At 41.3% G+C, this 12,044-nt stretch overlaps 1 protein-coding gene across 2 annotated transcripts in view; it reads left to right on the top strand.

Moving 5' to 3' along the window:
- The first annotated feature begins 394 nt into the window (after positions 1-394).
- Positions 395-12,044, top strand: part of CDCA2 (cell division cycle associated 2) — a 52,930-nt gene continuing 41,280 nt past the window's right edge. Inside the window, exons 1-4 of one of the 2 annotated variants that reach the window (XM_037038675.1) lie at positions 395-676; positions 1,373-1,433; positions 1,529-1,702; positions 3,352-3,506. In XM_037038675.1, coding sequence (XP_036894570.1) covers positions 1,373-1,433; positions 1,529-1,702; positions 3,352-3,506 — 390 coding nt within the window. In that variant the 5' untranslated portion in view covers positions 395-676. The remainder of the gene's footprint in view (positions 677-1,372; positions 1,434-1,528; positions 1,703-3,351; positions 3,507-12,044) is intronic. The other variant, XM_037038674.1, reaches the window with a different exon arrangement.

Raw genomic sequence — 12,044 nt, 5'->3', positions numbered from 1 at the left:
TGATTCACAGAAGTCAGCACTCCCTCTGTAACCCCTCCCATCGCTCAACCCACTGAAGAAACGGCTGCCGTCGGAACTGGCTGATTGGGTTAGAATCAACCCGTCGTTCTGTCAGGATTGGTCCAATGATTCTTTTCGAAGTTTGCATTATCCAATCAAAATCAGGAGGTGGACCTTTGACTCTAACCGAAGGGTTCCTCCGCGAGACTCTCACGGGAAGTAGTCCCCACCGATATAGGTTAGCAGGTATTCCTTTTGCTCAGTGAGTCACTTGCAGCTAGTGGTTGCTTTTTCTCGTTCCTCGGTCGGCGAGGTAGAGGTCTTGGGGGGTTTGGGGTGCCCGCGGACACGTGCGGCTGGTAGCGGCGTAGAGTTTCCTAGAGTAACGTCGGGATGCCTAGGAGGCGGGGCGGGCGATTTGAATCCAGCGGCGGGCGGTGTCCGTGCGGGGCTTAAGTGTAGGTACCTCGGCCTGCGGGTTCACGGTGTCGGCGGCTCGGGACGAGGCAGAACCCCCGGGTACTGGCTCTCCCTTCAGGACTAAAAGAGCCGAGGTCTAGAAGGCAGGACAGCCACGACACTCATGTGCTGCGGGGCGTCCGGAATAAACCCTAGGAGGAGGAGAGCCAAGCTGCGGGAGTGAGAGGTGGGGCAAGTGCCCTGGTTTGAACTCCAGGTATAGTATGGCAGTGCTGTTTCTCAGATATGTGTTCTACTTAGCCTGCCTCACGGAGACAGTGGTTGTCCTGCGTCCTTGGCTGGATAACCCGTATGCTTTTCAAAATACACATTCCTGGGGCCCAGCCAGATCTCCTGAGTTAGAATTCCTGGAGGTCCACAAAGCTGACCTTCAGCAGGGCACCCGTATGATTCACGTGTTCGCTAAGATCGAAAAGCTATGGCTGGTAGGGTTTTTCAACCTTTTTCATCTCACTGCACAAAGAAACTAATTATCAAAGTTCTGCGGCACGCTAAGAATATATTTTTTGTCGATCTGACAAAAAAAAAGGTATAGTTTTGATACATGCACACCAGACAGCTATTGTTGTGTTGGCTGTTGTCATTTTTTTTCATTTGACAATCTAAGGGAAAAGAAGTCAGTGTCCCTAAGTAGTCAGGTATTGCATGTGTTGAAAATTCTTGGCAGCACACTGAGTGAAAATTGGTGGCTTATAGTATGGGGATTGCTTTGTTTCATCCTGCACAGCAGTTTCCTCCGTTTCCATTTAATTTGAGTTCCGAAAGTACTCGTGACATCTATTTTCATACCAGTATAGATTGTTTTAGAATTCAGTCTTGAATGAGGGTCTTCATCAAATCACATTAATCTGGGGAATGGGGTTCTTTTTTCTTTTTTTTTCTTTCTTTTTAGATGGATACCAACTCAAAAGACAGCGAACCCCCTGAAACCAAAGAGTCTGCTCTTAATGCTGGTATGTAGTGATCTGTTGCCTCTTTGTGAAATTTACAATTTAGGTGTGTATCTTCATAAAGATGCTTAGCCTCCTCAACATGTTGTCTGTTTCAGAAAATGCCTCTCTCATTTTGGGAAATGGGAATCTTGTAACACCTTCAAATCATGCAGCTGAAGTGACTCCTGCTCTTTGCACACCAGATACTTTTAAATCACCTTTGGACTTTTCCACAGTAACTGTGGAGCAACTGGGAATTACACCTGAAAGCTTTGTAAAAAACTGTTCAGGTAAGTGAACTCATTCTGTCGCAGTGCTTTTTTTTAAAATTTATTTATCTTTAGAGGGAAAGGAGAGAGGGAGAGAAACATCAATGTATGGTTGCCTTTAGTGTGTCCCCTGCTGGGAGTTGGCCTTCAGGGAACCAGCCTGCAACCCAGGCGTGTGCTCTGACTGGGAATCGAACCTCGATCCTCTGGTTCTCAGGCCCAGCTCAATCCACTGAGTTACACCAGCCAGGGCTTCTGTCGCAGTGCTTTTAAAGTTTAAAAGTAACTTTAATAATTTTATTCACCTATCCCATGTATCTTATTACTTTACATATCTAAATTGATTGAATTGCAAACTTTCTTGATCAGAGAGACTTCTATGAACATGTCCTGTTCGTCTTGCATAGCAGGAGACCAGGGTCCAAGGCCCCCAAGCATGAAAATGTTCTTAAGTCAGAGTTGTGCTTTGTGCCCACACTGGGAGGGAATATGTATAAATCACTTTTGACCTAACACATGGCATACAAGAGTGTGTATACTATAAATAGTAAGACATATTTTAGTCATACATGGCAAAAATAAGAGAAAGTGGAAGAGCAATTAAGACAGTATTATGCCCTGGCTGGCGTGGCTCGGTTGGTTGGAGTGTCGTTTTGCAACTGAAAGGTTTGGTTCCAGTCAGGGCGCATAGCTAGGGTTCAGGTTCCATCCCCAGTCCAGGCAGGTACGGGAGGCAGCTGATGGATGTTTCTCTTTCCCTTTCCCTCTCTCTCTAAACTCATTGAAAAAAGTGTCGTTGGGTGAGGATAGAGAAAAAAGAAAGAAAATATTATGTTGAAGGGTTGGAGTTTGCCTCTTTCAAAATCACAAACAAAATTGGCTCACGTTAATCATCAGTGCTAGAAACGAAATTCACCTGTGAAGTCTGACTTAGCTGGAGGAGAAATTCGGGAGAGGAATTAGATTTAGAAATGGAAGGTAATGGGGGACGTGAAAGTCAGGGCACTAGACTAATATGTGATTAGTCTTAAGTCACAAATTTTAAACTGTTTGGTGTGCTGCCTTAGTCTTGTCTCTGAGACAAGACTAAGGCGACACACCATTCATCCCATGTTTTCTTCTCAAAAGCATCATTCCTAGGCCTGTAACAATGTAATTTTTTGTGCTTAAGCATATGGCCAGAATTCAGAGTAATGTGCCAAACTAGACAGGTATCTAAGAGAAACAACTTACCTTGAAGAACCGAAAACAGGAGAGTACCTGTGGCCTGGTGGAGAGCTTTCCTTTCAGCCCATGGGGTTTGGACTGGCTAATTCTGAAAAAGAGAAACTCTTGGTCCAAAGCAAGCTATGACCCTGTTTGTGTGAAGAAAATATGAAACAACATGATAACTATTCATTATAAATATTCTTGTGTGTTCATTTCACACACTGTATTTAATAAATTCCTTCTGTGTACCAGGCACTGTCCCAGGAAAATGGAATAAGTCAGTGAACAAAACAAAGATTCCTATCCAGCTGATCATGTATGACCAATTTTACCTATAATTCTCTATTTAGATTTCTGTACCATGTGTTTGTCCTGTTCTTTCTCAGTCTGGTGTGATTCAGAATGTGAGTACTGATGATTGCCTTGGTTTGTTCCAATTTAAAAGAGAGTTTTTATTATAGGGAAGTCATTATCCTACCTTAAAAAATCCAGACGACGCTCTACAGTTGGTGTCCGGGGCTCTCCTGAAACAAACAACCTTATTCGTTTCATTGCTCAGCAACGGAATTTAAAGAATGCAGAGAAGTCTTCTTTGACACAGAATTTCCCTTTTCCGGTAGGATATATAATTTTTTAAGTTCTGTCATGAATTCTTTTAGGGAAAATGTTTTGCTCTGTTACAAAGCTGTTGCAAAGTGTTTCTACCTTCCTGTTTTGGACCTGGAGAGATGGCATTTTCTTTGTCTTACAGAGAGAGTGTGCAGTTAGTGGAAAGAATGATGATGTCCAGTTATTCATATGGAAAATAACACCATAATTAACAAATAATAATACAAGAATAAACTCTGTTTTGCATACTCACAACTGCAAAGCTACTTTTGCCTACCGCTATATTAAAAGTTAAAAGATTCTGGATAAAAATGGCTTTTAGAGGAGCTTTCTATTTTATTTCTCAAATATTTCTCTAGTTCATGCCTATTTTTTTATAGTGAGGGGAGGCAGTGTTTTTCAACCTTTTTAAAAAAAAATCTCTAAGTGTGTAATTTTTTGCGATTACTGTGTGTTGCCATATAGGGCAAGAGTTCCCCCAGGACAAAATGTATTTGGGATAACCTTGTGAAGGGAGCAAACTGTTTGTCTGCTGATGGGGAACTATTTCCATAGCTTTGCAGGTTTTTAGTAGAACAATTTGGGCTCCTAAAAGGTCAAGTAGTCGCCCTGGCTGGTGTAGCTCAGTGGATTGAGCACGGGCCTGCGAACCACACGATCGCGGTTCAATTCCTAGTCAGGGCACATGCCTGGGTTGCAGGCCAGTTCCCAGCAGGGGACTCACAAGAGGCAACCATACATTGATGTTTCTATACCTCTCTCCTTCCCTTCCCCTCTAAAGATAAACAAAATCTTAAAAAAAAAGTCAAGTACTTGTACAAGCCTTGCTGTCAAAGACACACTTCCCAGTTTTTCCATCTGAAGGAAACTGTTTTTCACTCCTGTGGCATTGCCTTCATATTTTATAATGTGCTTACATTGCCTGCACTTCCTTATGGTTTGGTTTTAGACAGTGTGTGTGCAGGAGGCCATACAGTGCAATGCAGTGGTTCTCAAAGGGTATCTATCTGCACATCCCTGGGGATCCCTGAGTTTTCCATTCAAGAGGTCAAAACTGTTTTTTGTAGTAGACCTAAGGTGCTGTGTTTGCCTTTTTTCACTGTCTTGATGTTCACACCCTCAGTGCCAAAGCAGCGGTGGGTAAAACTGATGCCATCAAGTTGTCATTTTATATGTCACTGACAAGTATTCACGAGAAATAATAATGCCAGTTTCACTTAAAATTTTTGGTGAAGCAATAAAAATTATAAATTTTATTCTCAGTGGTAGGTATTACGTGTGATGAAATGGAAAGTACGCATCAGATACTTCCAAAGTACACACAGAAGTTGGCTGTTTTTAGATAAATCACATATACTTGTTTGGGCTGTGAGCTGAACTGAACACTTTTTTTTCATGGAACAAAATTTTTCCTTGAAAGTGTCTGACAGACATCATGATTAGTCATGTCACAGGGTGCAGCCAAGAGAGGGGCCCCAAATAGGGGTTTGGAATGGAGTCCAAAATTCAAGGTGTCCATGAAATATTAGGATATCCTCACCCCTTCCCCCCCAACAGGTGTGAGTTGGGGGAAGGGACACATGGAGCAGGAACATGCAGGACTGTTTTGTACAGCCACAGCCTTGCAGCTAACCTCCGGTATGGCGATTTAACATCTATAACCTTTAACTGGTTGCATAGATATGTTGAATAGCTGTGGCCATGCTCGGAACAAGGGGGAAGGAAGGGATTACCCCCCCAAGATGTAACTGGGGGCAGGTCCCCCAGGTTATGGTGCCTGCGTGAAAGCTTGGAGAAGATTGGCTCCATGACGTGGGGCCACACCTGCTCAGACTCACGATGGCAGCCCAGTGAACTTGGAATAATACAGGAATGCTGGCAGGTGTAACTGTTTGTAGGAGGTGTTACTGTTTGTAACTGTTTGTAACTGTTCGCACCCCCAGAAATGGGGCTGCAGAGGAGGACTGGTGTGAGGATTTAAACCCAGACTCCGCAGCCATTGAGGAGAGATCCATGCAGTTTTGCCAGAGTGCAGACCCTTACACCTTTGCAGGGAGAGCTGTGCGCTTCTGGCAAAGTGGGGACCCCCGCAGCCATGCGAGAGAGAGACATATGCTTTTGGCCAGAGTGGGGACCCACGCAGCTTGGATGGAGGGAATCACCATGGGTGTTTAGCAGAGAACCCCCACTCACCTTTAGCAGAGTGGCGACCTCCCCCTCCCCGCAACTTTAGTGGAGAGAAGAGGACCATGTGGTTTTGGAGAGAATGGGGACCCCTGCAGCTTTGGTAGAAGAGGACCACGTGGTTTTGGGGTGCTCCCTTTGGCCACGTGGCCTAGGAAGCAGGAAAGACTTTGCCTGGAAGAAGGGTGAAAGAACTCTTGCCAGTAGGCCATGAGAGGGTGCCACATGGCTTTGGATTAGTTAGAGATCCTGCCTGGATGATGACACAGCTGATGGTGCCGGCAACCTGGATCGTGGACGCCTGCTTCTTTTTCTGAGTTATGGTACCCCAAATTAGGGCAGAGGGAGAAGGAAGCACTGTGAGCATCTGTGGGTATCCAAAAGGACTTTGATTTTTTAAAAATTTATTTATTTATCTTTAGAGGGGAAGGGAAGGGGAAAGGAAGAGAAATATCAATGTGCCCTGACTGAGAATAGAACTGTGATCCTCTGGTTTACAGGCCCGTGCTCAATCCACTGAGCTACACCAGCCAGGGCAGGACTTTGATATTTAAATGGAGGCATTAGGTCACTACTTTAAGCCTGTATAGCTTTAAATAAACATTTCCTTTTCACAAATCTCCGGCATTGAGGGACATCTTTCCTATCGCAGCAATCAAACCTAGTAGGGGGGTCCTTTTGGTAATAGTATATTATACCCCCCCCCATCTGTTCGGTAACAGTTTTTAGTGTCTCTGGGTGGGCTGATAATTGCCGCCCCCCTCCCCCTCCCAGTCTGTTGTGTAACAGTCAGACTTGGGAATGTGGCTGACATTTTCTCAAAAATGAATGTACCACTTCAAGGAAAAACATACTTCTTACCAATGAAAAAATTGAGTTTTCAAGAGAAAATTAGAGTTTTGGAAAAGAATTCACCACCATTAGGTTGATAACAATGCTAGACTTTTCTGATAGATTAGTGGGGACATTAATGAATGTGATGTTTTGATATTGAATAATAAAGTATGTCAACATTGGGAAGATCTGCATTGCTGAGTGAACCCGTATTTTTCACATGACCAGCATATGCAAAATATGCTCTCAAATTGCAAGAGAGACCCATGGAGGTTCACCTAAGACAGTATGAAAAGGTTCATTGGTAGGATTTCATGTTTGACATTGCAACCAGCATTAGTGAAATCTTTGTTAAGTTCTATGGTCCATTGATGAAGAATGTCCACAAGTCTGAAAAAGCTATTAAAATACTCTTGATAGATACAACCAACATAAACTAAGAGCCATTGGTGTTTGCAGTAATTTTTAGAGTGCCAAGACTTCTGAGAACTTGTAAGAGTAGAGACGAAGATGGACAATGGAGTTATATTGCTGGGGGTTGGTTCTTGGCTTTATTATTAATTGTATCTTTGTCAAGTTAAATTTTGTCAGTTTCCTCATGTATAAAGTAAGGGTGATAATAGCAAGGGTTTTATGAGGTTGAATAAATTGGTAGATATGAAGCCCAGATAATGATGCCTACAATGTGGAGTGCTTTAGACTTACTATTGTTATTCCTGGGGAAAAGGAGGGTTTTGTTGTCTCATATCTTCTCATCATAGCTCTCCTGACACTTTCCCATTTCTTCCAGTAGTCATGTACAATTTTTTTTGTTTAAATTAGGGTTTAGTGTAGGGTTTAACCACGTAGACATTTTTTACAAGCTGCTTTGTAGTATATTACGGTCATATTCCTTTCTTGCACAACTTTTGTTACACTTAATAATTCTGGGGTTTTTTTGGTAGTCTTATAATTTATCATACAATCCCATCACCGAACTCTAACAAGAGGTGCAAACCTTAGGAGTCTGTCTTTTCTTTTTCCTGGAGTCCTCTGTCTTCCTCTTCTTGGCTTGGTTGCCACTGGATTGGTTGCATAGCTGTCATTTTATGACTTCTTTTCACTATCTGTGGTAATTCCCTTTTCCTTTCCAATCTGGATTCCCTGTTTCCTGGATCGCGTATCTGTCTCCTGTCTTGGTTTACTACCTCATTTTTCTGGTGCCTTTGCGCCACTCACAAAGTTTATTCTACCAGCACATTGAATTATGGATTGTATTAGTATAACTGAAATCTAGGCTGGACGTATTTTCCATCAAATTTCGAAGGCATTGCTCCATTGTATTTTAGCTAACAGAACTGAAGAGTCCTGTCCATTTATTCAGTCAACACATATTTTGTTTCCTTATCCTTTATGTGGCCTGCTTTTTTTAAAATTAAAAAAATAATAGTTCAAATACAATATTCTATAAGATTCAGGTTTACAACCTAGTTATGCAACCTTCATTTACCTAATGATGTGATCACCATGATGTCTAATAACCATCTGACACTGTGTGAAGTTACTTTGACAATATTGACTACATCCTCTGTTCTGTACATTAAATCCCCGTGACTTACTCATAACTGAAAACGTGGACATCTTAGCTCATCTTCACTTTTTTGCCCTCCTCCAAACCCCTTCCCTCTGGAAACCATCAGTTCGACCCTTGTTTCCAAGTCTCTGTTTCTGTTTTGTTTAGCTTGTATGTTTCCTTTGTTTTAATTCCAAACGTAAGTGAAATCTTGTGGTCTTTGTTCTTTTGTTTCATGTCATTTAACATAATACTCTCCAGGTCTATTCGTGTTCTCCCAAATGGCAAGGTTTCATTCTTTTTTGTGGCGTAGTAACAGTCTACTGTGTGTGTGTGTGTTATTCACATATTTGGCTATTATAATAGTGCCACAATGAACACAGGGGTGTGGGTGTCTTTTCAAATCAGTGTTTTTGTTTTCTTTGGACAGATTCAAAAGTGGAATTGCTGGATCATATGATAATCAGTTTTTTAGTTTTTTGAGGAAGCTCTATACTTTATCCTTAGTGACCGTACTAATTTGCAATTACAACCAAAGAGCACAATGGTTATTCCTTTTTCCTCACATCTTCACCAGCTGTTTGTTGTTGTTTTTTGTTTGTTTGTTTTTGGGTTTTCGGTTTTGGTTTTGTTTTGTTTTTAAATAATAAACTGACAGGTGTGAGGTAGTATTTCATTGGGGTTTTGAATTTGAGTTTCCCTGCTCATTAGTGATATTGATTGACATGATATTTCATGTCTCTGGAAAAATATTTAGTGAGATCTTCTGCCCATTTTTAAATTGTATTGTTCTTTTGCAATTGAGTTACATGAGTTCTTTATATATTTTGGGTAGGAACCCCTTATCAGATACAGGGTTTACAAATATTTTCTTCCATTTGGTAAGTTGTCTTTTCATTTTGTTGATGGTTTTTTTTTACTGTGTAGAAGCCTTTTAGTTTGATGTAGTCCACTTGTTTTCATTTTCTTTTTTTTTTTATTTAAGATTTCATTTATTTAGCCCTGGCTGGTGTAGCTCAGTGGATTGAGTGCAGGCCTGCGAGACACATGATCGCGGTTCAATTCCCAGTCAGGGCACATGCCTGGGTTGCAGGCCAGTTCCCAGCAGGGGACTCACGAGAGGGAACCATACATTGATATTTTTCTCTTTCTCTCCTTCCCTTCCTCTCTAAAGGTAAATAAATAAAATATTTTTAAAAAGATTTCATTTGTTTATTTTTACAGAGGAGAAGCAAGGGAGAAAGAGGGCAGCCACATCAATGTGTGGTTGCCTCTTGAGAACCTCCTATTGGGGACCTGGCCTTCAACCCAGGCATGTGTCCTGACTGGGAATTGAACCCATGACCTTTAGGTTCACAAGCCGGCACTTAGTCCACTGAGCCCCACCAGCTGGGGCCCACTTGTTCATTTTTTATTTTGTTGCCAAATCAAAGAAGTCTGCCAAGAATAATGTCAAGGGGCTTAACTGCATATATTTTCTTCTAGGAGTTTATGGTTTCAGGTCTTCCATTCAGGTGTTTAATTTATTTTGAGTTAATTTGTGTGTATAGTGGAAGATTGTGGTACAATTTCATGTTTTTGCATGGCATGTGGCTGTTCAATTTTCTAACATTGTTTGTTGAAGATACTGACCTTTCTCCTTGGTGTGCTCTTTGCTTCATTGTCATAAATTAATTGACCATATATGTACAGATTTGTTTCTGGGCTCTCTACTTTTGTTTTATTGATCTTTGTGTCTGTTTTTATGACAATACCATACTGTTTTAATTACTATAACTTTGTAGTATAGTTTGTAGTCAGGGTGTATTATGCCTCAAGCTTTGTTCTCTCTCAAGATTACTTTGAGCCCTGGCTGGTGTAGCACAGTGGATTGAGCATGGGCTTGTGAACCACATGATCGCAGTTCGATTCCCAGTCAGGGCACATGCCTGGGTTGCAGGCCAATTCCCAGCAGGGGACTCACTAGAGGCAACCATACATTGATATTTCTCTCCCTGTCTCCTTCCTTTCCCCTCTAAAGATAAATATATAAAAAAATTAAAAAAAAAGATTACTTTGGCTACTCAGGGTCTTGTGGTTTCATCCAAATTTTCTGATCGTTCTATTTCTGTAGTGAATGACATTGGAATTTTGGTGGGGATTACATTGAATCCATAGATTGCTTTGTGTACTGTGAACATTTTAGCAATATAAATTCTTTCAATCCATGGGCACAAAATATCTTTCCAATATCATCAATTTCTTAAAATTTTTAATGTACAGGTCTTTCACCTGTTGATTAAATTTGTTCCTAGGTATTTTACTCTTTTTCATGCAGTTGTAAATGAGATTGTTTTCTTAATTTCTCTTTCAGATAGTTTGTTGTTAGTGTAGAAATGCAATAGATTTTTGTGTGTTAATTCTGTATTCTGCAACTTTGCTGAATTCTTTTATTTATTTTTGCTTAGTGATATTGAGCACCTTGCTACTTCTTCATCTTTCAGTGTTGAGGCATTAGCTATTGACTTCCCGCCATGAAACACAGAAATCGAGCCCTCTTTCTTCCTCATACCTATTATTGCACATACAGTGTGTGCTTCCCATCCTCTACCTCAGAGGCATCAGACTCATTTTCACAGGGAGCTACATCAGCCTTGTTGGTTGCCTTCAAAGGGCCAAATGTAATTTCAGCTTCTTAATGGTTAAGGGGTAGTTACATTTACACAGTCCTAAAATTACATTCAGCCCTTTGAAGGCGACTGCAAAGCTGATGTGGCCCCTAGTGAAAATGACTTTGACATCCTGCTCTACAACGTCCCCAGTAGTTTGGTTACATCAATATACAGGTGTTGACATTATCATGACCATGTAAATTATTCTGAGCTGGCATTTCTTCTGCAGTTATCTTATGCTCCTTTTTGGAAGGGGGTGGGGTCAGTTTCTGTTAGTACAAACAAACCTTAATATCTCTAACTCTTCTTAGACCTCCATGTGTCCTACTTCTGTGCCTGTCCATCCAGCAAAACCCTCAAACAGTTTGTCTGTCTGGTCTCACTCCACTTCTTTCTCTCCTGTCCTCTCCACTACTGCTGGCCACTCTGATTAGGCTTTTGTTATTACTACTCCTTTGAGAAGATGCTCTGGGCTCATCTCCCTGCCTCCCTTCACCCCCCTGGGCACTTCTGGTCTTCTCTCTGCTATATCCTATTTCCATCCAGGCCTTTGCTTTTGTTCTTTGCCTGCTCTTGCAGAATGCCTCCCTCCCCTACTGTATTCTCTTCACTGGCACTTTTTGAAAATAAATATTTTCAAATAAATAAAATAAATGGGCACAAAAAAATAAATAAATATTTTGAAAATAAATATTTTATTTACTTATTTTAAAGTAAGAGAAAGGGGAAGGGAGACAAACATCAATGTGCAGGAGCGACATCAATCAGTTGCCTCTTGCATGCCCCTAACCGGGATCGAACCTGCAACCCAAGCATGTGCTTTGACCAGGAATCGAACCAGTAATCTTTCAGTTTGTGGGGCCATGCCCAACTCACTGAGCCACAGCAGCCAGGGCTACTACCACTTTCTCATTGTTTTGGTTTGAACTCAAATATTTTTTTTCAAGTAGAAGCCCTTTTGGTTACCAAGTCGCTATTCCTTTTTTATCTTCTCAATAGCATCTCTTGTCCCTGAAACTGTATTACTGTGTTTTCAGAGTTTTACGCTAGAACGTGATTTCCCTCTTCATCCTTGAGCCCCTGGAACAGTTTATGGTACATGGAATAATGTTGTTGACTTGCACAATTTGCAACACAAAAGCATCTAAAAAGCATTTCATTTGGAATGTTTCATTTACTTTGTATATTATTCTCCATTAGGAAGAACCAACTTTGACTTGGGGCACCTAAAATTTGTTTTAAGCAGCATTTCAAACTGCTCCTAATTCCTAGGATCCTGAACCTACCCCTACTGTGCTCAAATATGACTACCAAAAAGGGCATA

This window comes from Sturnira hondurensis, unplaced genomic scaffold, assembly GCF_014824575.4.
Source record: "Sturnira hondurensis isolate 20B ecotype Veracruz unplaced genomic scaffold, ASM1482457v3 Scaffold0024805, whole genome shotgun sequence".
In the NCBI taxonomy this organism is placed as follows: Eukaryota; Metazoa; Chordata; class Mammalia; order Chiroptera; family Phyllostomidae; genus Sturnira; species Sturnira hondurensis.
This window is presented reverse-complemented; position numbering and strand designations above follow the sequence as displayed.